The sequence below is a fragment of the Schistocerca gregaria genome, chromosome 7 (genome assembly GCF_023897955.1).
Source record: "Schistocerca gregaria isolate iqSchGreg1 chromosome 7, iqSchGreg1.2, whole genome shotgun sequence".
Taxonomy (NCBI): domain Eukaryota; kingdom Metazoa; phylum Arthropoda; class Insecta; order Orthoptera; family Acrididae; genus Schistocerca; species Schistocerca gregaria.
The window spans coordinates 121509659-121534412 of NC_064926.1; the positions used below are offsets into that span (position 1 = coordinate 121509659).

A 24754-nucleotide genomic window follows, 5' to 3' on the forward strand; every position below is an offset into this window, starting at 1 on the left:
TGCCAACCACAGTTCGTTTTCCCAGGTGCCATTACCAAATGCGTCTCCGCTGCTGCCCAACTAACTGCAAGACCGCCAAACAACACTGGCCCATGCTGCATGCACAGGGGCCCCCTCGCTTGTGTTGTCAGTTTGTAACCATGACTCGTATCGCCAGGCTCCTGGTATGAGAGCACAAGTGGGAATGCTCCCTGGCCAGTTCAAGGAGCCAGTCAGCCCAGGGTGTAAACAAGATTGGATGACGCGCTTTCCATGGAGTGGTACAGCTCCCCAAGTGTTGTCAAGCCGTTGCTGCCTACATCCCCACTGTGAGACTCCGACTGCTCTCGGCTGACACTAAGGTCAACTCGTGACTGAGGTGGCGCTGCCCTCGGCTGCTTTGAGCTTCATCGCTCTCTTTTGCTGTGGGATCACACCAGCAGCGCTGGCGCCAACTGCTGAGTGGGGTGGGACTATAAATGTGTCGTGAGCTGCTAAATCGTGGCACAGAAGCTTATATTCTCTTCTTATCTATCATACATATTTTGCTTTCGTACAAGTCTGCACTCCACATGAACACCTTCATTAAAAAAAACTTAAATTTACAATGAACAATGGAAAATCCAGGAAGGAATGTGACAACACCGAAGAAGGAAAGTTGCCACTCTCCATATAATGGAGATGCTGAGTCGCGATAGGCACAACAAAAAGATTCACACAACTAAAGGTTTTGGCCATTAAGGCCTTTGACATCAATAGACACACATACACACATACATACATACATACACACACACACTCACCTAAACGCAACTTGCACACGTGTCTGCAGTCTCAGAGAGCTGAAACCACACTGCAAACAGCAGCACCAGTGCATGATGGGAATGGCGACTGGGTGGGGGTAAGGAGGAGGCTGGGGTAGGGAGGGGGAGGGATAGTATGGTGGGAGTGTTGGACAGTGAAGTGTTTTTCAGTTTAGACGGAGGGCAGGAGAGAAAGTGCAGAGGTGGGAGGGGGTAAGTAGTGGAAAGGAGAGAAATAAAAAGAAATTAAAAGAATGGGTGTGGTGGTGAAATGACGGCTGTTTAGTGCCGGAATGGGAACATGGAGGGAGCTGGATGGGTGAGGACAGTGACTAACGAAGGTTGAGGCCAGCAGGGTTATGGGAACGCAGGGTGTACTGCAGAGAAAGTTCCCACCTGCACAATTCAGAAAAGCTGGTGTTGGTGGGAGGGATCCATACAGCACAGGCTGTGAAGCAGTCATTAAGATGAGGGATATCATGTTGAGCAGTGTGTTCAGCAGCAGGGTGGTCCACTTGTTTTTTGGCCAAAGTTTGTCGGTGGACATTCGTGCGGACAGACAACTTGTTGGTTGTCATGCCTACATAGACTGCAGCGCAGAGGTTGCAGCTTAGCTCGTAAATCACGCAACTGGTTTTGCAGGTAGCCGACCTTTGATGGGGTAGCTGATGGAAGCGACTGGACTGGGGTAGGTGGTGGCAGGAGGATGCATGGGACAGGTCAGGTCTTGCATCTAGGTCTATTACAGGGTTATGAGCCATGAGGTAAGGGTTTGGGATCAGGGGTTGTGTAAGGATGGACGAGTATATTGTGTAGGTTCGGTGGACGGCGGAATACCACGGTAGGAGGGGTGGGAAGGATAGTGGGCAGGACATTCTTCATTTCAGGGCACGACGAGAGGTAATCGAAACCCTGGATGAGAATGTAATTCAGCTCCTCCAGTCGTGGATGGTACTAAGTTACTAGGGGGATGCTCTTCTGTGGCTGTAATGTGGGACTTTGGGAGGTGGTGAGAGACTGGAAAGATAAGGCATGAGAGATTTGTGTTTGTACAAGGATGGGAGATAGTTACTGTCAGTGAAGACTTCAGTGAGACCCTCAGTATATTTTGACAGGGACTGCTCATCACTGCAGTTCCGACGACCGCGGGTGGCTAGGCTGCACGGAAGGGACTTCTTGGTATGGAATGGGTGGCAGCTGTCGAAGTGGAGGTACTGATGTAGCCATCTCTGAGGCGAAGGTCAACATCTAGGAAGGTGGCTTGTTGGGTTGAGTAGGACCATGTGAAGCAAATAAGGGAGAAGTTGTTGAGGTTCTGGAAGAGTGTGAATAAGGTGTCCTCACCTTCAATCCATATAACTAAGATGTCGTCAATGAATCTGAACCAGGTGAGGGATTTAGGATTCTGGGTTTTTAGAGAGGATTCCTAAAAATGTGTGAATCTTTTTGTTGTGCTTATCGTGTCTCAGTATCTCCGCTATATGGTGAGTAACACCTTTCCTTCTCTGGTATTTTTAAATTTACATTGGGTGTTAAAGCAATTCTCTTTCTCGGAAACTCTTTTCTTGCTATTGTCTTCCTTTTCTGCTGACTAGGTTTTCCCCTGTTTGTCGGCCCATTTTAGTGGATGTATTGGATCGAAATTTTGTCCCATCTCTTTGCTGGTCGTCTGGGTATTTGTTTCTTCAGCAGTCGCCCATGTTCATAAATTTGATCTGTCCAGTTCATTTTTCTTCTCTTCACCCATTTATTTATATCCTGTATTCCACACTGATTCCTTATCGGTGCATCTGTCATGGGTTTAAGGTCCCGTCGACATAGAGGTCATTAGAGATCGATACATTTGTTCTCTTGTTACTTCTTGTGTTCACTTCTTGAGTCTGTCTTATTATTTTCATTTCTATTGCCGTTAACTTTTGCGTTATCTTTTTCATTTTCACACTAGTTTCTGCTGCCTTTGTCCTAACAGAACGCACTATTGTGACGCTTTTGTTTCTCCTCAGTTGTCACAAGGTATATTGCAGGCATCTGATTATCCTTAGTGTTACTGTCACTTGGTTTTTCACCTCCATTCTCAAGCCTTTTATTGATGCTGATAACAGTCCCTACATAATTAAAGCTTATTACTTATTCAACTGACACATCATTTACTTCTAACTCACATCTTATAGGTGTTTCTGATATTTCGATACTCTCTGGCTTTTTAGGTGAAATTTCCAGGTTATAATGCTTACCTGTTCTATTGAGTTGGTGAAGTGATATTTGTAAATTATCATTATTTGCATGCAGCACAGCATCGTCACGATAACATATATTGTTTACCATTTTATTTTCTATTTCATACCCTGCTTTCCTTCTTACAGTATCAATGATTTGGTCCACTATTAAGTTTGACAAGAATGGGCTTCATTAGTCTCCTTGTCTAGATCATTCTTATATTATAATTTCATTTGTCAATCCTTTGTGTGTTTTAATTGTCGTTTTGATACCTGCATGTATAACTTCTACGATTTTTATTAAACCCATCGGTAGTCTCTTGTCGAGTAAGTTTTGAGTTATAATCCTTTGAGTTATAAACAGTTTTTTCAAACGCCTCTTACAAGTTTACACAACACAGGTAGGCTGCGTTATAAAACTCAGCCGTTTCACCACAATGTGTCTAAAACAGCATCTACTGTCCTTGTGTTTTTTCCATAATTCTTGTATATCATTCTGCAGTTTGTCACTAATTACTGCTGTTAACATTTTAAAGCGCCATCATTCAGCACAATCCTCCTGTAATTATCTAATAATTCTTTCCGTCCTTTTCTTATACTGGGAATGTAATACTTTATTTCCAGTTTCTTGGTATCCTACCTCCCTTCATAGTACGAGGTGCATTCAAGTTCTAAGGCCTCCGATTTTTTTTCTCCGGACTGGAAAGAGATAGAAACATGCGCATTGTTTTAAAACGAGGCCGCGTTCATTGTCAATACGTCCCAGAGATGGCAGCAATACACGGCAGATGGAATTTTACCGCCAGCGGCGAGAATGAGAACTGTTTTAAATGCTTAAAACGGCGACGTTTTCCTTACTTGAACAGCGTGCAATCATTCGTTTTCTGAATTTGCGTGGTGTGAAACCAATTGAAATTCATCGACAGTTGAAGGAGACATGTGGTGATGGAGTTATGGATGTGTCGAAAGGGTGTTCGTGGGTGCGACAGTTTAATGAAGGCAGAACATCGTGTGACAACAAACCGAAACAACCTCTAGCTCGCACAAACCGTTCTGACGACATGATCGAGAAAGTGGAGAGAATTGTTTTGGGGGATCACCGAATGACTGTTAAACAGATCGCCTCCAGAGATGGCATTTCTGTGGGTTCTGTGCACACAATCCTGCATGATGACCTGAAAATGCGAAAAGTGTCATCCAGGTGGATGCCACGAATGCTGACGGATTACCACATAGCTGCCCCTGACAGCATGAATGGAACTTTCTTTTCGTCGGTTGTGACAATGGATGAGACGTGGATGCCATTTTTCAATCCAGAAACAAAGCGCCAGTCAGCTCAATGGAAGCATACAGATTCACCGCTACCAAAAAAATTTCGGGTAACTGCCAGTGCTGAAAAAATGATGGTGTCCATGTTCTGGGACAGCGAGGGCATAATCCTTACCCATTGCGTTCCAAAAGGCACTACGGTAACAGGTGCATCCTAAGAAAATGTTTTGAAGAACAAATTCCTTCCTGCACTGAAACAAAAACGTCTGGGAAGGGCTGCGCGTGTGTTGTTTCACCAAGACAACGCACCCGCACATCGAGCTAACGTTACGCAACAGTTTCTTCGTGATAACAACTTTGAAGTGATTCCTCATGCTCCCTACTCACCTGACCTGGCTCCTAGTGACTTTTGGCTTTTTTCAACACTGAAAGACACTCTCCGTGGCCGTACATTCACCAGCTGTGGTGCTATTGCCTCAGCGATTTTCCAGTGGTCAAAACAGATTCCTAAAGAAGCCTTCACCGCTGCCATTGAATCATGGCGTCAGCGTTGTGAAAAATGTGTACGTCTGCAGGGCGATTACGTCGAGAAGTAACGCCAGTTTCATCAATTTCGGGTGAGTAGTTAATTAGAAATAAATCAGAGGCCTTAGAACTTGTATGCACCTCGTACTGTTAAATACAGTTCCAAGCTGTTTATATAATACCTCCCCCCTCCCCCATATTTTATTATTCATTATGAATGCCAATATGCCACATGAACCTTGAAATTTTAAATTTTTAAGCCTTTTTGTTGTAGTGCACATTTCTTCCATTGAGAAGCCATTTTGTGCATTGGTATTCAGTGTCGATTTCCACATTGGTTACGTCCTTATATTGCAATTTAAATTAATTTTCGCAGAGAATTATGTACAAGTTCCATATCTGAATGTTTCATTAATGTCCTTAATATACTTAATTATGCTTTTGTATCATCCGCCAGACTTTCTTTTCTGTTCCATAAAGGTCTCGTTTCATTCCTTTCGTAAATCGCTCCCATCGCTGCTCCTTTAATCTCCAATATTCGAATTCAGCCTATCACGAATGATGCTAAACTGTATAATCGTTTTGACTTTGACCAGTTTTACGTTTTAAGAACGGTTCCCACTTTGAATAGCTAATTCCTTAATGTCCTGGTAAAACCGTAGTGTTGTGAATGTAGTGCTACCTCCTGTCACACTTACTGTTTTCGAAATTAAAGCTTCTCGTGCTGCCTCTTGTACTCGTATATTCGATCCAAGAGTAGTCCATCTACCTTTTGCATCTTGTTCGTCTAGAAACGAGTCACTGAGGATTTTTTTCCTTTAATCTAATTTGATACAGAATCTTAGTACTCTCATCGTCTATAACTTCAATTTAATCCCTTCATCAGTCAGCCTCTTAATTTCATTTTATTTTTCATTTCATTTTGTCAGTCTAATTCCGGGTTAAATTTATACATCACCAGCCCATAATCCGATCCAGCCCATTGTCCAATGTTAACCTTCTCAATCTAATATTTGACTCGGATGAACGGCTCTATTGGTTACGATGTAATCAATAGCCGAGCGCTGACCTCTTGTAGCACTCCAGGCTTATATGTGCCGCGTCTTATGCTCTTTGTATGTGTTAGTAGTACGTAGGTCGTTCAGTGCCCAAAAATGAATGAGGTTTTTTCCCCTTCCAGTAGTTTCTATTTCATAAAATGGTTGCTTAATGCCTGGAATAATCAAATCCCTTATACGTCCATTGAAATCTCCCACGAGCTAGACTTTTCACCGTTTTTGAAACAGTGCCACTTACAGCTGTAAAATTATTATAAACATTTTCCTCTGCTTCTATTGTCATCTTCAGTTTTCTTCCGTTTCTTGTGAATTAGTATCGCCACTCCTGCTTTGACCTCGGAGACCTTTATCAACAGCACAGTAGAAGAGTGCGTAACTTCCTCTTACGATTCACCCATTCCCTATCCTTCTTTCTCTGTTACTGCACATGTGCTTATGTTATGCTCTTCGATTTACACAATGATTCCTTGCTCTTTCTTATTCCATGATTCTGTACTCTATGTGGCAGCTTTTAAGTACATTATTTTCCTATTCTTTGTCCTTTTCTTATTTTATGCGTCCTGTTCCGAAGCTTAAACGCTTTTCTTTCCCAGGCAGGGTGCTACCCCACCCAGGAACTCTCAACATAGAAGACGAGGGTTTTGTTCTTCGGAGTCTTTTTACCCCTTGACGGGCTGCCTTCACTAGAGTCTCAGAACCCAGGCATCACCGAAGCACACGTGATCTAGCTCTGATGTTAATGATTAATGCGATCCATCACTGTCGTATTGATACTCGTTTATCGTGCCGCGATCTGCTTCCTTTATTAGAACGTAATTAGATTCCAGAGTGAGATTTTAACTCTGCAGCGGAGTGTGCGCTGTTATGAGACTTCCTGGCAGATTGTGTGCCAGGCCGAGACTCGAACTCGGGACCTTTGCCTTTCGCGGGCAAGTGCTCTACCAACTGAGCTGCTTGGGTAGCTCAGTGCCCAAAAATGAATGAGGTTTTTTCCCCTTCCCTTTCCCGCGAAAGGCAAAGGTCCTGAGTTAGACTCTCGGCCTGGCACACAGTTTTAATCTGCCAGGAAGTTTCATAATCAGATTGCCTGCGATAAACAAAACAGGAAATTAGTCTGAAATCTGTAGTACCTTAACGAATTATATAAGTAACTCACACTGCTGACGACTACATTCAACTATACTTTTACACTTCTGTTGATATTCATCTTACAACGTTTATTCAAGATATTATTCACTCCTTGCAACTGATTCGCAAGTTAATAGCCCACTTTGGTTTCTAAAAGTCATTCCATTCTTATGTAATTAATTCCTGTCATTATTGAACTGATGATTCTGTAAGTTTCATATTTCCACACATATCTTCATTGTAACAGGACCTTTGTGTATACACTACAAAACGTGTGGTGAATCTTTTCTTTCTCAATTATCCGTGTTCAATCTCTGGATGGAGACCGTTAGTACACCAGTTTTGTGAAAGTCTGTACAAGCTACGCTTCATTCACTTACACTGTTATGTACACGTTGTTTATACTGGCCGGCCGCGGTGGTCTCGCGGTTCTAGGCGCGCAGTCCGGAACCGTGGGACTGCTACGGTCGCAGGTTCGAATCCTGCCTCGGGCATGGATGTGTGTGATGTCCTTAGGTTTGTTAGGTTTAAGTAGTTCCAAGTTCTAAGGGACTGATGACCACAGCTGTTAAGTCCCATAGTGATCAGAGCCATTTTGTTTATACTGCTTATGGCAACACTTATTGCTTCTCCTTTTCAGCTGAATTTTCTCTAACTTCACAGGTTCAGCCGAACTGCTTCAGTAATCGTATACATAAGTTCATTGGGTGTTACGTTTCCCGTTCTTCCGTTCTTGAGTCTAAATAACGGAGTTGGCTCTTGTACACGTCTACACTAAATTACACTTTGCACCTAAGTTTTGCTGAAAGTTATTCATGGGAACGTGGTAAGAGACAACCAACCCATTATGGGTGCTTAAAGCAATCGGAGTAACATGTCTTCTTAAGAAACAAACTTTAATTTCGAAAAACGACTAATAAACACCACTGAACTTGCAACTGAGCATAAATGTTCGAAGTTAATCACGATGTTTTATTTTTCGTCTTTATTACATAGTCTGTCATAAAGCATGTGTTATAGAATAGGGGCACATTGTGTACTAGAGCCGCGCTGGATTGGCCGGGCGGTCTTAGGTGCTGCAGTCATGGATCGTGCGGCTGGTCCCGGCGGAGGTTCGAGTCCTCCCTCGGGCATGGGTGTGTGTGTTTGTCCTTAGGATAATTTAGATTAAGTAGTGTGTAAGTTTAGGAACTGATGACCTTAGCAGTGGAGTCCCATAAGATTTCACACACATTTGAACATTTTTCGTGTACTAGAATCATCCCCTAAGCCGCATCCTTTCGTATCACATACCCTGACTGAACGAATGCCAGTGTTCTTCCGAGTAACTGGCAGATGCTTGAAGATAAGAGCGTACGATCCCGTGAAAGGATACTTACATATACCAACAACCAGCTTTATGTGATGAATGTAGAAATATGGTACAACCCTACGTAACGCTGCCGTAGGGAACGCGGAAAAAAAGATAAAACTAATTACAGTGGCCACAGGGTCGTTACAGCACTCGTTCCGGCCGCGCTCAATGAATGGAAGCGGAAAAAGCCGTAACAAGTAGCAGACTGGGAAGTACCACCTACTATGCATTTCACAGAGGTTTGCGGAGTATGGGTGTAGCGGTAGATAAGCGCGAATATGTAAATCTACTGGCTTTCGAGGCCGCTGTCATTGAAGGTTTCGACCCCTCTACTGGTATCATCTTCAGGATTAGAATACAGTCAAAGGCCAGTGCCGCGTACGCTTACAACAGAGATATTTGAAGAAGTATGGTTACTAAGTGAAATTTTTTCGGCTGCTATTTGTGAGTCTTCATCATTGTTTTTGCGTGTGATAACAGGTAAAGAAAGAGAGGGGGAATTTGTCAGGCAGTAAAGGTCTTAATAGAATTTATCCTTCCATCTCCCACATTAAAGTATCAAAATTTGCGGTCATTCTCGAATGTTTGCTATTACTCAAAAAACGAAGTGATAAATTTAACTACACAAACATGTGACCACCCGCACTTTCCCTCGTTGCTTTTAATGATTTTTCCAAAACGTTATATTACAAAGACGGTAGATGTTTATTAAGAAAGAGAAATTAATATTCATTGTGTTATGACGGGTATTGCAATAAACATTAGGACTTCAACTCTGGATTATTTTACAGGCGAGTAATTTTCAACTGATTGTCGTCTCCTACTCTGTCCTGCCGCTCAAAAGGGTGAACGCAGTTCATTCCAGATTTAAACTGTCAAACATCAGCGCTGTATTCCTTGAGGTAGGAGAAGCAGCCTAGTGCGTAGAAACAGCTAGGCAGTCTGAAATGAGCTCGCTGCGGGCCAGTAACTTATCAGCAGGTACGGAAATGGTAGTGCTTGAACGTTACACTGCCATCACAAAAAAGTGTTATCGTGGAATACTGACTCGGCTGCAACAACAGGAAATTGTTGATGAGTGGACGACGCAAGAGTCTCAGAAAGATGGAAAGTAAGATAAGTGCAGTGCCGTTGTGGGAGAGATAGCAGATGGATTGCTAACGACTCAGGTGTACAGTGAATATACAGGATGCTTCTCACATCAACTTCTAGGCCATTCAGGATGCTTATGCTGTATTAAATCTCCAGTGAGACAATTTAAAATCTGGTTACTAAATCTCTGTCTTTCCACTAGATAATCTATCTGAAACCTTCTAATATCTCCAGGGTTCTTCTATGTATACAACCTTCTTTCATGATTCTTGAACCAAGTGTTAGCAAAATTCTACCAGGCGGCTTCCTCTTGCATTTCTTAGCCCCAATCCATATTCACCTACTACGTTTGCTTCTCTTCCTTTCCCTACTGTCGAATTCCAGTCACCCATGACTATTAAATTTTCGTCTCCCTTCACTATCTGAATAATTTTCTTTATCTCATCATACTTTTCATCAATTTCTTCGTCATCTGCAGAGCTAGTTGGCATATAAACTTGTACTACTGTAGTGGGAGTGGGCTTTGTGTCTATCTTGCTTTCACTATGCTGTTTGTAGTAGCTTACCCGCACTCCTATTTCTTTATTCATTATTAAACCTACTCCTGCATTACCCCTATTTGATTTTGTATTTATAAGCCTGTATTCACCTGACCGAAAGTCTTGTTCCTCCTGCCACCGAACCTCGCTAATTCCCACTATATCTAACTTTAACCTATCCATTTCCCTTTTTAAGTTTTCTAATCTACCTGTCCGATTAAGGGATATGACATTCCACTCTCCGATCCGTAGAACGCCAGTTTTCTTTATCCTGATAACGACGTCCTCTTGAGGAGGCGCCGCCCGGAAATCCGAATGGGGGACTATTTTACCTCCTTAATATTTCACCCAAGAGGATACCATCATCATTTAATCATGCAGTAAAGCTGCATGTCCTCGGGAATAATTACGGCCGTAGTTTCCCTTTGCTTTCAGCCGTTCTCAGTACCAGGACAGGAAGGCCGCTTTGGTTAGTGTTACAAGGCCAGATCAGTCAATCATCCAGACTGTTGCCCCTGCAACTACTGAAAAGGCTGCTGCCCCTCTTCAAGATCCACAAGTTTCTCTGGCCTCTCAACAGATACCCCTCCGTTGTGGTTGCACCTACGGTACGGCCATCTGTATCGTTGAGGCACGCAAGCCTCCTGTCCAACGGTAAGGTCCATGGTTCATGGGGGGAAAGTAATCATAGTAATTAATAAAAACGTAACTAACTGAAATATTTCAAAGACACCTGCTGCTTGCTATGTAAACGAAGTGTCAAAAAGTTCGCCTTTCAATACCAAGCTGTTTAATGTGATAATTAATAGTCATGTTGGTGTTACATTTACCTGTCAAAATGATTTTCTTCGAATGAAGTACGAAGTTCAAGACATTTAGATAACAGAGGACTCTAGCAAAACAGTTGAGGTGCCAGTAACGTAATGCTTTCTGAACAAAACATGAAAATAAAAAGTTGAAGAAATTTCTGTCAAATTTTTTGAGAAATGATTTTTGTGATAGTAAGAAATGTAACAGATTAGAGAAACGTTTGATATGACTTAGACTTATGCTTGAAAAATGTACAGTAAATGAGATGGTCCGTTGTCTCCCCCCCCCCCCCCCTCTCTATGTATTTTATTTCTTACTTTTAGACAAATCACTTCACAAAACCATTGACAGTCATTTTTTCCACTTTCTTATTTCAATAAAGTCAACCAAACGAAATTGGCTGGTTGATGAAGTACAATATCAACGTCTTGTATCACATAACAGGCACTGTTCTCCAATAACGCGATTATTTAATAAAACAGTACTCTGTTTCATATCTAGCAGTATTATCTTCTCATAAACGTATGGCTCAAAACGGCATCAGTAAATTACTTCGTCTCAGTATTCCGCGCATCCTCAGATCATTAACGATCCCGTTCTGAGCCAGTAGGGAAGGTGCATTTGCTACCTAAATAAGTAAACAGATACTTCTTTGAGTGTATTGATCTTCGTTCACACAGTGAGGGAGTCTGGTACACGAAAATTGGCCGAAATTCTTACTATTAATCTAATGTAGAATGAAATTTTTTCCATCTCTCATAACTTCTTTTCTTGGCCTATGCTCTTTGGAGTCCCTGAGTTCGCCTCGCTTTAAAACTGATCACTGACACGCTTGTGATATGCGTTTGATTGAACTTGATATCCTGAAGAAAGGAAGTCCATAGCAACGTTGTGCTGATAGTTTCATTGACACTATATTCTTACGCCATCCCTTACTACCAGAAGCAATTTCCCAGCTCACATCACTAAACCGCTTCATTCTTAGACACGACGTTCATGCAATTGCTAGGAAATGTGTGAGAAGAGCTCACGAATACGCTTCGAACAAGTTTTTTCACTTTAGGTTGAACTTCACGTGTCATTTTTTTTCACTAATTCGCCACAATCCTAACCTATTCGTGTCTCGACTAAATCCGACTGTTAAGAAAATCAACGTCAAAAACCTGAATTGGCCTTCTCAGTGTCCAAACATCCAATATAGTAATTCAAATAACACACATTGTATTTGCAGTTCAACAGTCGTTTCCAAAATGCCGTCTTGTCAGTGATACATAATGAAACATACGTCAGAGCGGCGGAGGAAGATCTGGATCTATAATGCCTTGCCGACGACATGGTGAGTATCCATTTCAAGGGAACCGTGCCAGGAATATGCCTTCCACTGTTAAAGGAAAACATGAAACACTGCCTGACGAGTGTTTCAATTGTCTGAATACAAGTGCAGTGATAACCGCCCCACCACTGTCGCTAATATAATTTGTTCACGTCTGAAATGACCGGGTTTCGAATACCCACCCAGCAATTTACTTTTAGGTTTCTCATGGAGTCCCTAAACTTCTTTACGCAAATTCCAGGATGATTCCATTGAAAACTACACGACCGGCATTCCCTTCCATTGTTACCCAATTCGCATCTAATGTACTCTTCACTGACCAGACGTGAAACCGTAATCTTTGATTTCTGCAAGAAAAGTGACCAAATAATGTTCCATATCTCTCACGTGTGAAACACGAATCGATGGTGATGAATACCTACCGTGGAGATAAAGCTGTTTTCCCATCATCTGGGAGAATTTCAATGATGACTAATGGTCTCCTGTTCCACCCCCTGCAATCTCTTTCACCCATATCCTGTGTCAAGACAAGGTTATATTGTCTCATGAATGTAACTGAATATGTAAGACAAACTTTTTGCTGGCCGCGGTGGCCGAGCGATTCTAGGCGCTTCAGTTAGGAACCATGCGGCAGCTACGGTCGCAGGTTCGAAGCCTGTCTCGGGCATGGAAGCGTGTGATGTCCTTAGGTTAGTTAGGTTTAAGTTATTGTAAGTCTAGGGGACTGATGACCTCAAATTACAAGTCCCATAGTGCTCAGAGCCATTTGAATTTGAGCAAACTTTTCATAAGAGGAGACGAAGTACTGATAAGAAGTAAAGCTCTGAGAAGGGGTCGTTAGTCGTGCTTGGGCAAGCTGTCAGTAGAGGACTGCGAAAGGCAAAAGTCCCGAGTTGGAGTCTCTGTCCAGCAAATAGTTTTAACATGCTAGGAAGTTTTAAATTTTTCATAATTGTGATGGTTTCCAGAAAGAAATTTTCACTCTGCAGCGTAGTGTGCGCTAATTTTGAAACTTCCCGGAAGATTAAAACTGTGTGTCGGACCGAGACTCGATCTCTCAACCTTTGCTTTTCGCGGGCAAGTGCTCTACCAACTTTTTTTTTCAGTCCCATTTTGTTCGCTTTTGTTCGTTGTATCTGCTCGGGGTGGACGTCGTAAGACATCCGTTTAAGTTTGTTGTTGATCGCTTAACTCAGTTTTTTTTTTTTATTACAGAGAGCTGCTAACCCTCTGACCGAACACGCTGAGCTACCGTGTCGGCAACCAACTGAGCTACCCAAGCACGACTCACCACCCGTCCTCACAATTGTACTTCCGCCAGTACCTCGTCTCCTACCTTCCAAACTTCACAGAAATTCTCCTGCGAAACTTACAGGACTAGTACTACTGGAAGAAAGAATATTGCGGAGACATGGCTTAGCCACAGCCTTGGGGATGTTTACAGAATGAAATTTTCCCTCTACAGAGGAGCGTGCGCAATTTGAAACTTCCTGGCAGATTAAAACTGTGTGCCGGACCGAGACTCGAACTCGAGACTTGCAAGTTTCGCAGGAGAACTTCTGTGAAGTTTGGAAGGTAGGAGTAAAAGTATTGGCGGAAGTAAAATTGTGAGGACGGGTTGTGAGTCGTGCTTGGGTACCTCAGTTGGTAGAGTACTTGCCCGCGAAAGGCAAAAGTCCCGAGTTCGAGTCTTGGTCCGGCACACAGTTTTAATCTGCCAGGAAGTTTCAATTGTGGTGGTGTTTTCACCTAGCGAGCAACATTTCCCTAGATCAGTGGTTCTCTGGTTTTGTTTGAATGAAGCGACTATCAGGGAAACTTACCACGTCAATAATGTTGACTGTGTCCTGGTCTCAACTGTGCAGGTAAGAACATTTTCGGAAGCAACGAGTCGATGGCAGCTTTCGACGCCGGCTTCGTCGACTCCATCAGCCTCGACATCCGCGTGGGAGACGAGCAGTACCGCAGGGAGGCCGCCCAGAAGATACGCAGCTTCTACTTCGGCGACGAACCCATCGATAGCGAGGATTTCTACCCCCTCGTGGCGGTGAGAGACTCGAAACATTTCTATGATTATACTACCGTCTCTTATAAAATTCTTATTATTTAATTTTTAGCTGCATAAATTTACGTTCCCTCTGCTAACAATATCATATTCTGAATAGCTGTCTGTCTAAAAATGAGAACGAATGTCTCACGCCCGAAACATGTGGCTGCGTTTCTGTAGTGTACAGTTAGCTCGAGATCTTCTGTAGCCATTAGTGTCAAGAATTGGGAGACGAATCTTTCCCGAGTAACATCTGTTTCAGATAAACCTCTAAAGTGGAACTGTGACCGGTGCAGCGTACATTGTCTGTAGTCTGCGAGACATTGTAGGAATATCGCTCAGATTCAAAATTGTAATTGAGAAGACGGAAATAAATTAATGTTTTAAAATAGAACATTTTCAGTCAAATAATTATTATAGTCAGAGTCACTGAAATTCAACATTTTTTTATCTTACATAGTGAAGTTTTTGCTATCTTGCGCCGATTTCGTTTTATGATTTACATTATACTGGCGAACTGAGCAACGCTTAACGGAAGTCACAAACGTTTTGTTGGATAATGTGTGAGACTTAAAATTAGTTCATAATATTAAAATGAGAAATAAACTTGTATGTTCCATTTTGAGATTTAGACAACCGTACTTCTGACTCTCTTAATAGTACGAACATTCCATACTATTTGAATAGGAGTATTGTATATAAATTATTCTCAGAGAATATTTTTGTCCTGGAAAATGCCGGAGACGCTTTCCGCCGTGTTCTAGTTAAGTCATACGACATCTTGGAGTACTCTGGCTACCGACACCCTCAAGGGCCTCTATCTGGCTAAAGCTACTAGGATTTTCAAATTCGGTCTTCTCTAGCATTTCTTGTTGCAGAACACTACACTATTTGTCACAGATAGCGTTGCTGCCAACCCCGTCTACCAAAAATAAATAAATAAATAAATCGAATTAGTTGTGGTGAACCTAGAGACGTAATCACTCTTCGCCCTCCTAGACGCGGGCAGTAACAATTTGATTTTAAATACCTCTGCTCTTAAGACAAACATAAACCTGACTTACATAGCGTGATTACGAGTATCTGCAAACAATCCCACCAGTATGCGTAGCTGAACTTCAGATTACAGTCTGCTGTTTCACTAAAATTGTATGAGAGAATAAAATCGAAGAATGAAACGGGTGTGTTGAAGCATATCTATTACCTTAAAACACTGTTTCCTTCCTAAAGCATTGTTCGACTGTTCAGAGGCAGGCAGTATTTGTTGAGGATTTCGTCGAATCGTTGGCACAGAAGGGAAAAAACACAAAAAGTACACTCCTACTGCACTGTCCAATTCACGCATTCTGTCTGTGCTAACATTATTGATACATTAATAACCGCTTAAGTGCTTTTTGAAAGTGTTATTACTCTTTTCATATTCAAAAAGTCCGTAGTATTATTAATTTTCGATAAAGTGTATTGTGATATGTGGTATAACAATCGAAATAACTCAGGCAACGTTGTAAGTAGTCTCAAGCAGGGTATCGTTTGCCCTAACAGCGATACATTGCAAAATTTTACAGCGTAATGTGGCAACAACACAGTCGAACTTTACTGAAACTGAAGCCGGCAGCGGAACTCTACACACGTAAAACAAATGTGAGGGTTAATTTTTTTTACACTAAAGTCATGCTCCTTTTAAGCAGCAACTATCCAGAAATAGTGAAAGTCATATCATAGGCATCTGCGACTTCTAAATCATTGTGCTCCAAACTATCCTTGCAGACAAAACGTATGCCCACGTTTCATTTGGCACCCACACTGGAAATGAAGACGACAGCTCATGCGAAAAAACATCTTGCAGTACAGAAGCGTTGCTGCCTTACACTTTAATTCAGAGGGGGAATTCTTTATTGCTTCGAAGTTTTAAGAAGTATTTGCTTTGTTTTCTCTCTTAAGCCGACTACGTTCAAGTTTACATTCACTGCAGGTCTTTCTCTCGATTAACGGCAATCAGAAGATTTCATTTTCAATATATTTCGTTGATAGAGTGGTAAATAAATTATCACTTCTATCATCAAATTTTGATAAGTTATCGTCATATGCACAGCTACTAGGAAAGAAAATGCCCAGAAGATAACAGCAAGGGCAGTCTGCTGATGTAAACATTTTATTCCTGTCAGGAGTATCAAAGTCTACGAACAACTGTCCACAATGTGATGTTTAAGGATTATGATTTCGGCTGGTCGTAAAACTCTGGCACAAGAGTGTTGCCGTGGAGCAATAGAGATAATAGAGGACCTGTCTTGCTATAAGGCTTCCATATAGTCATACGTAGCTAAATGCAAACAGTGAATTTTCATGTCAGATGCTGTACGTTCGCATGCAATACACGACCAAAGGTCTCTGTCGCGTTAAACACTGATATGACGCTTACAGTCTTACTGTTGTGGTAGTGGGTTTGAAGAAGAAATCTGGGATGCGTCTTGCAATCCTGTTTCAATGTAGCTGACAGTAACTAGCTGTGAACGATACATCAGCAGTGCAGATTGTGTGCGTCTGAGCCTGCTATGTGGGCTGAAGTTTCACAGTCGCAATTGAACGCGCTCTGTGTGGCGTAATGCTAACGGATCTATACGACGAATCTTCTTTATGGACGTGTTACATTGGAGATGTAATTACTAATGTGAGTCCATGGAAACTGTGATTCTGAGTGAGTAATATTAATGACTATCCGGAGGTATTCCACCGGAGAAGATTTTAGTATTTTAAAAATTATACATCCTTGTTCACTGTTCTCCAATTAGTTATAACGTTTTTGTAAGAGAACCTTTTCTGTTCCAAAGGAGTTTTTTCGATGCTCACCTCCTAACACTTAAACTCACTTCAAGAACATCGTTATTTTATACGACGTAAATAGCAACTCAGGTACATAGATGACAGCAGACAGTTTACGCAATTGTGCCCTCGGCCACTGATGAGAATCCAAAACATTAAGATCTTCTGTTTTATTGCGTGTTGGTCGGCCTTTGGAACGCAATACAGCACCAATTTTGCATGGCATGGATTCGACAATTCCTTGTAAAGTTTCTGAGGTATGCGACACCGGATGCCTACATACGGGTAAATTGTGGACCGGTGGTTTGTTTGCGGAGTTGGTGCCCGATAACGTCCCAGATGTGGGCCACTTGGTTCAGATCAGGCTATTCTAGTGGCCAAGACTTAAACAGGAGTGCACTATCAATCCCCTCCAACCACCGCTGAACGACTTAGGCCTCTTGACACAGATAGGTAAATATCCCCCATGGCATAATACTGCTCCCACTGCCCTCTGTCCGGCGTACGGCACATGTTCCGAGCAGCAGCTAGCCGAGACGAAGGCGTATCCTGATACGACCATCGACCTTATGAAACAGAAATGTGATTTATCCGACCAGGCTATAAGTTTCCTTCGACCTAATCTCGATGATCGCGTACGCACTGCAACGACAGTAATCGACGATGTCGTTGGGTCACCGTGGCAATATGCAGGAGTCGTCTGCTGCACTGTCCTATTTTCAAGAACCTGCGCTGAATGATCGTCATCTGGCTCATTTATAGAGCGGCCAAGCCTTTCATTTCCCTGTGCTGTGATAAGAGCGTAAACATCTAACACGTTATCACCTACACATGGTCTCACCGTCCAATCAGTTTCCATAGATTCTCACGACAGTAGCACGCGACAGCCGACCAGCTTCGCTGCTTCCGCGATTTTCGTTCCCAAGTGTCAGCAGTAACAATCTGCCTTTCTCAAAATCGATTATTTCAGTAGATTTCTCCATTGGAAATGTGGAAATTTGTGGTAAGTTCCTGTGGGACCACATTGCTGAGGTCATCGAAACCTAGGTTTGCAAACTACTTAATATTAAACTTACACTGAGGAGAACACACACACCCATACCCGAGTGAAGACTCGAACCTCCGACGATGGCAGCCGGCCGAACCGTGGCAAGGCTCCCAAGACCGTGCGGCTAGACCGTTCGGCATTTTCCGCTTTGCCGGTAGTTATTATCCACTGCTAGAATGATTCCTTATTCGTCTTTGCTCCCCTTACATATTTTGCTTGACATGTCATGCGTCCACAATCCCAGTAGTCGCTATTGAAATTAGCGTTGGATAAGTTGGGTTATGGCCAATACGTTTTGACCGATGAGTGTTCAACTTTACTTGCAACGGTACAAATAACATGGTCATTTCTCTGTGGAACTACGTGCAACTGTGAACAAGACTTCATGGAATGACAAGTGATGGAGTATGGTACGGTGCTGTCATGAGCATATGTGTTCCTTGAATGCTCAGCGAACGGTATTTAGTTCACCATTTTCTGGCGATATTGGAACCCGTCGTTGTTAGAACAACTTCTGAGGAAGTTACGAATATTTTATGATTAGACTATTAATTTTGATCAACGACAATCTAAACCGAGGTGCTTATGGAACAAATTTAATCACACATTCGCCAAAACACCACAAAAACAGATTAAAATCGGACATTTTCTGTGTTGCTATATTAATTCTCTACGCAACAAAGCAAGGATCGTTTACGGTTGTTGGGAAAAAAATCTTGTGGAGACGCTGAACTAGCCTCCTCGAAACTCAGTCATAAACAGCATCAAATACCTTAGGCTGCATGACATATCAATTTGATACAAAATCCAGCAACAATTAACCGCTTGGTACAAACATAACACCATTTAATTCTGCCTCCACTATAACATAGAGAAAAGCCTACACAGTCGTATAAATGTTTGCTTTCGCTTATTTGGCTTTAGAACGAACATCAATAGGTATCCAATGACTTATGACAACTTAGTGTACCGCCGACGTCTAGCAAGATGAGACATAGCGAAGTCAGAGAGGCCAAGGCATCCCCATCAAGATATTACGTAACAATACTTCAACAATAGCTGTCCTAGTAGTACCTGGAAGCATTTATGTGTTGTGCGACCAGCATCTCGTGATATCCGTTTCATCGACCGCATTGGTGCATGTCTGTATTCGTCGTGGAATACTATTCATAAGTTCATCAAGGCACAGTTGGTCCAGATTGTCCCATTCCTCAACAACGATTCGGCGTAGATCCCTCAGAGTTATTGATGGGTCACGTCGTCTATAAACAGGCATATTCGACAGGGTTCATGTCTGGAGAACATGCTGGCTACACTAGTCAAGCGATGTCGTTATACTAGTGGAAATCATTCACAAGATGTGCACGTGGGGCGCGAATTGTCGTCCATGAAGAATGCCTCGCCAATATACTGCCGATATGGTTACACTATCGGTCGGAGGATGGCATTCAAGTATCGTGCAGCCGTTACGGCGCCTTCCATGGCCACCAGTGGGGTACGTCGGCCCCACATAATGCCGCCCCAAAACAGTTCAAATGGTTCAAATGGCTCAAATGGCTCTGAGCACTATGGACTTAACAGCTATGGTCATCATTCCCCTAGAACTTAGAACTACTTAAACCTAACTAACCTAAGGACATCACACAACACCCAGTCATCACGAGGCAGAGAAAATCCCAAAACAGTGGGGAACCTCCACCTTCCTGCACTCGCTGGACAGTGTTTCTAAGGCGTTCAGCCTGGATGGGTTACCTCCAAATACGTCTCCGAAGATTGTCTGGTTTAAGGCACATGCGACATTCATCGGTGATGAAAACGTGATGCCAATCCTGAGCGGTCCATTCGGCATGTCGTTGGGCACGTCTGAACCGCGCTGCATGGTGTACTGGTTGCAAAGATGGACCTCGCCATGGACGTCGGGAGTGAAGTTGTACATCATGTAGCCTATTGCGTATAGTTTGAGTCGTAACACAACGTCCTGTGGGTACACGAAAAGCATTATTCAATATTGTGGCGTTGCTTCCAGGGTTCCTCCGAGCCATAATCCGTGGGTAGTGGTCATCCACTGCATTAACGGCCCTTGGGCGGCCTGAGCGAGGCATGTCATCCACTGTTCGTGTCTCTCTGTATCTACTCCATGTCCGAACAACATGGCTTTGGTTCATTCCGAGACGCCTGAACACTTTCCTTGTTGAGAGGCCTTCCTGGCGCAAAATAACAATGCGGACGCTATCCAACCTCGGTGTTGTCCGTCTAGACATGGTTGAACTACAGACAACACGAGCCGTGTACCTCCTTCCTGGTGGAATGACTGGAACTGATCGGCTGTCGGACCCTCTTCGTCTAATAGGCGCTGCTCGTGCAAGGTTGTCTACACCTTTGGGTGGGTTTAGTGACATCTCCTAACAGCCAGAGGGACTGTGTCTGTGATACAATATCCACAGGACGTCTACCTTCAGGAGTTCTGGGAACCGGGGTAATGCAAAACATTTTTTGATGTGTGTATATAGGATGTCTCAAGCGTTTTGCATCTAATTGAAACAGGTGATAGTGGTTCACAACCGACTATACTAAGACTGGGTAACGATGGTTGGAAATTCATATTTATTGTGTTATGTACATGCACAGCGAAAAGTGAATAACAACAAAGTATCCCATAGCAACTGTTCTAAGGGACGACCGTCAAACGGCGCATGAAGTTCTGAAGCACTCTTTCAAAGATCTGTGGTGCCTGTTGTAGCCAAGAGACAGGCAACTTTGACCCTACGAATCTGGTCTTCATCCGTTGCTACCAGGGTTTCATACACAACGTCTTGACGTAAACCCACAGGAAAAAATCCAGAGGTGTGAGATCCTGCGAACGCCCTGGCCATGTGACAGGCCCTCGCTATCTATTCCAATGATGAGGGTGAGGAATGTTCAGGTGCACATAGACATTAACATCGAAATGGGCTGGTGCACCGTTATATACTTTCGGAACTTTGTGGCAGCACATCTCCAAGGAACACCTGCTATCGTAGACCAGCCAAATGGGGAGGCAGCAAATAAGGTCCTGTAAGGTGGTCTTGGGCAATCCCTGCCCATCGTTGACAGAAAACCGTCACTGGCGGCCACTGATGTAGGTTGCTTGGGGATTATCCTTACTCCAGACAAGACTATTGCAGCTGTTAAAAACACCATCATGGGTGAACGAGGCCTCATCCGGATCAATACGAACTGTACTAAGATCATCACTGCAGCACTGCAGTGGATAAACCATTGACATAAGTGAACACAAGCCAAAGCCGTTGGTCCCAGTAATTTCACACGTTCTCTATGATGTGGATGTAAAACGTGTTCCACATAAGCTTACGAAACCTTATCCTTTGTACTGTACGTTGAAGTTGACGGGTGTTTATTGCTAGGTGGTTAGCTACATGATCAAACATCAGCCTACCAAAATCTGGTGTTCGGACGTATTTATGGCGCGAACCTTGGCCAGCTCTCTGTGGCGTGAATGACCCCGTTTCTCGTAAGTTAATATCCACAGACATGAACTTCTTCTAATTAGCATGACGCCTGTTGGGAAAGCATTGTCTTTCCATTCGTGTTACTTTTCGGTCACTATATCCTGCGGTATCACAAATTAATTTCATGTCTGCCATCTCTCGTTACATCTTTGACTGCATGTCATGCACTGCACACAGTAACACACCTCCTATGGGCACATCACAAGCTGTCTGATGCAATGGACAACTAACACCAGTGGTAGTGGCGTGCGTGCTGCAGAGGTTAATGCGTCGGCATGTCGGTGCAGTGCATGTGGTCGTCACATGACACACGGGCTATGAGCTAAGTTGTGTATAGTATTTGTGTTTGGCGATCAGGGACGTTCGCTGTCTATCACCCACTGCCTGTTCAGGTGTATGACAGACACCTGGGATGTTTGCAAGAGTGTGGCAGAACTGCACGGGCTGTTGCAATACGCCAGTTGAAGCCTACAGTCATTGCATTGAACACTTGGTATGAACTATGTTGTTGTTGTGCGGTGTATGCTGTGAATGTCCATGCACTTGCAACCATTGGTTCTCTGTCTCAATATAATCGGTTGTGGACCCATTGTCACCTGTTTCAGTTTGACCTGGATAAGTTAGAATGGGTTCGAGTGGCTCTGAGCACTATGGGACTTAACATCTGTCGTCATCAGTCCCCTAGAGCTTAGAACTACTTAAACCTAACTAACCTAAGGACATCACACACATCCATGCCCGAGGCAGGATCCGAACCTGCGACCGTAGCAGTCGCGCAGTTTCGGACTGAGCGCCTTAACCGCGAGACCAAAGCGGCCGGCCTGGATAAGTCCTCTGCATTCATTTCACCAGAACAAACAATTGTATAACAAGCTAAGGATTCGACAGGTGCTTATTACTCATGCTCATTTCCGTATTACATTAGTGTGAAAATAACTTAAAGGATGAATACCCCAATTGGCTTAAGCTGTAACTGAAACGCATTAATCTCAGATATATATATATGTATATGAAGACAGTAACTGTTCTCGAAAGAACAGAATACTGTTGATGACCGTGCAGCTTTTCGCTGGAATAAATGATGACTAACTGAAACCCTCAGCTGCCGACAGGTATTGTTGATATATCTCGACGTGGGCAGCTGAAAATATGTGCCGCGACAAGTACTCGAACCCGGGATCTCCTGCTTACATGGCAGACGCTCTATCCATCTGAGCCACCGAGGACACAGATGAATAGCGCGACTGCAGGGACTTATCCCTTGCACGCTTCCCGTGAGACTCACATTTCCAACTGGCCACAATTCTACGTAAGTAATGTACCTTATAGACATTTGCCCATTCACTCATTACTCGAGTACTCTTTGGCGATTCCCGTGAGAGTTTGGGCAACCTGTGCGCATTCGCACAGACGAAGGTCAATGGCTGGGTAGCCTTTCACTATATATTCTGTTCTTTCGAGAACAGTTACTGTCTTCATACATATAGGTAAAGGCTACCCAGCCATTGACCTTCGTCTGTGCGAATGCGCACAGGTTGCCCAAACTCATACGGGAATCGCCAAAGCGTGTGCGAGTAATGAGTGAATGGGCAAATGTCTATAAGGTACATTACATACGTAGAATTGTAGACAGTTGGGAATGTGAGCCTCACGGGAAGCGTGCAAGTGATAAGTCCCTGCAGTCGCGCTATTCATCTGTGTCCTCGGTGGCTCAGATGGATAGAGCGTCTGCCATGTAAGCAGGAGATCCCGTATTCGAGTCCCGGTCGGGGCACACATTTTCAGCTGTCCACGTCGAGGTATATCAACACCTGTCGGCAGCTGAGAGCTTCAGTTAGTCATCATTTATTCTCTTCCTTTCATTAGCATATTAACCCAAAATAAGATGTCGTTTCCGTTTCTACATAATACACACGTAAAGGGAGACAGCCTCTCCATTACAAACAAAAAAAATATGATAAGATGGAGTAGAATTGTAGTGAGTGACGAGTCTCTCTTCGAAGTGAACCCTGGTGACCAGCGAAGGCTTGTCTGGAGATGCGCTGGACTGCGTTGGGATACCAACCTGAATGTCACCGCCGTATGGCCGATTACCAGAAGTGATGGTATGGGCTGCCATTTCTTCACATAGCATGACCCTTTTATTTGTCATTTGCCGCGCGTTTACAGGACAGCGCGAAGTCGATATTCTTCACCCAGTTTCCTTTCTCTTCGTGGCAAGCCATCGTGGACTTAACAATTTAGCAAGATAATGCACACCCACTAACGGCGGGAGTATCTATTGCTTACCTTCGTGCTTGACAAATCCTACATCCTTCAGCAAGTTCGTTGGATCTCTTTCCGGTTGAGAACGTCTGGAGCGTCATGGGCAGGGTCCTCCAACCAGTTTGGGATTATTACTATCTACCGCACCAGTTGGACAGAATATGCCATGATATCCCTAAGGATGTCATCCAACAACTCTGACAATTAATGCCGAGTAACTGCCTGCGTAACAACCAGAGGTGAACCAATACGTCACCTACTTGCTCGGTTTGTGGAGCTATTTGACTTGAATAAATCAGGTGCTAAACACGTAAGTAAAAACTTTTCCAAAAGTGAAAAGTTTCCGTTGGCGTTTTTGGCGTGAGCCTGACAAACACGGAACTATTAATCACCTACAGGGTGTTTCAAAAATGAACGGTATATTTGAAACGGCAATAAAAACTAAACGAGCAGCGATAGAAATACACCGTTTGTTGCAATATGCTTGGGAGAACAGTACATTTTCAGGCGGACAAACTTTCGAAATTACAGTAGTTACAATTTTCAACAACAGATGGAGCTGCAAGTGATGTGAAAGATATAGAAGACAACGCAGTCTGTGGGTGCGCCATTCTGTACGTCGTCTTTCTACTGTAAGCGTGTGCTGTTCACAACGTGCAAGTGTGCTGTGGACAACATGGTTTATTCCTTAGAACAGAGGATTTTTCTGGTGTTGGAATTCCACCGCCTAGAACACAGTGTTGTTGCAACAATACGAAGTTTTCAACGGAGGTTTAATGTAACCAAAGGACCGAAAAGCGATACAATAAAGGATCTGTTTGAAAAATTTCAACGGACTGGGAACGTGACGGATGAACGTGCTGGAAAGGTAGGGCGACTGCGTTCAGCAACCACAGAGGGCAACGCACAGCTAGTGCAGCAGGTGATCCAACAGCGGCCTCGGGTTTCCGTTCGCCGTG

General features: G+C 43.4%; 1 protein-coding gene across 2 annotated transcripts in view; it reads left to right on the top strand.

The window, feature by feature from the left end:
• Positions 1-24754, top strand: part of LOC126281589 (cholinesterase 1-like) — a 183111-nt gene that overhangs the window by 102008 nt on the left and 56349 nt on the right. For both annotated transcript variants that reach the window (XM_049980673.1, XM_049980674.1), the window contains exon 8: positions 13972-14153. In XM_049980673.1, coding sequence (XP_049836630.1) covers positions 13972-14153 — 182 coding nt within the window. The remainder of the gene's footprint in view (positions 1-13971; positions 14154-24754) is intronic.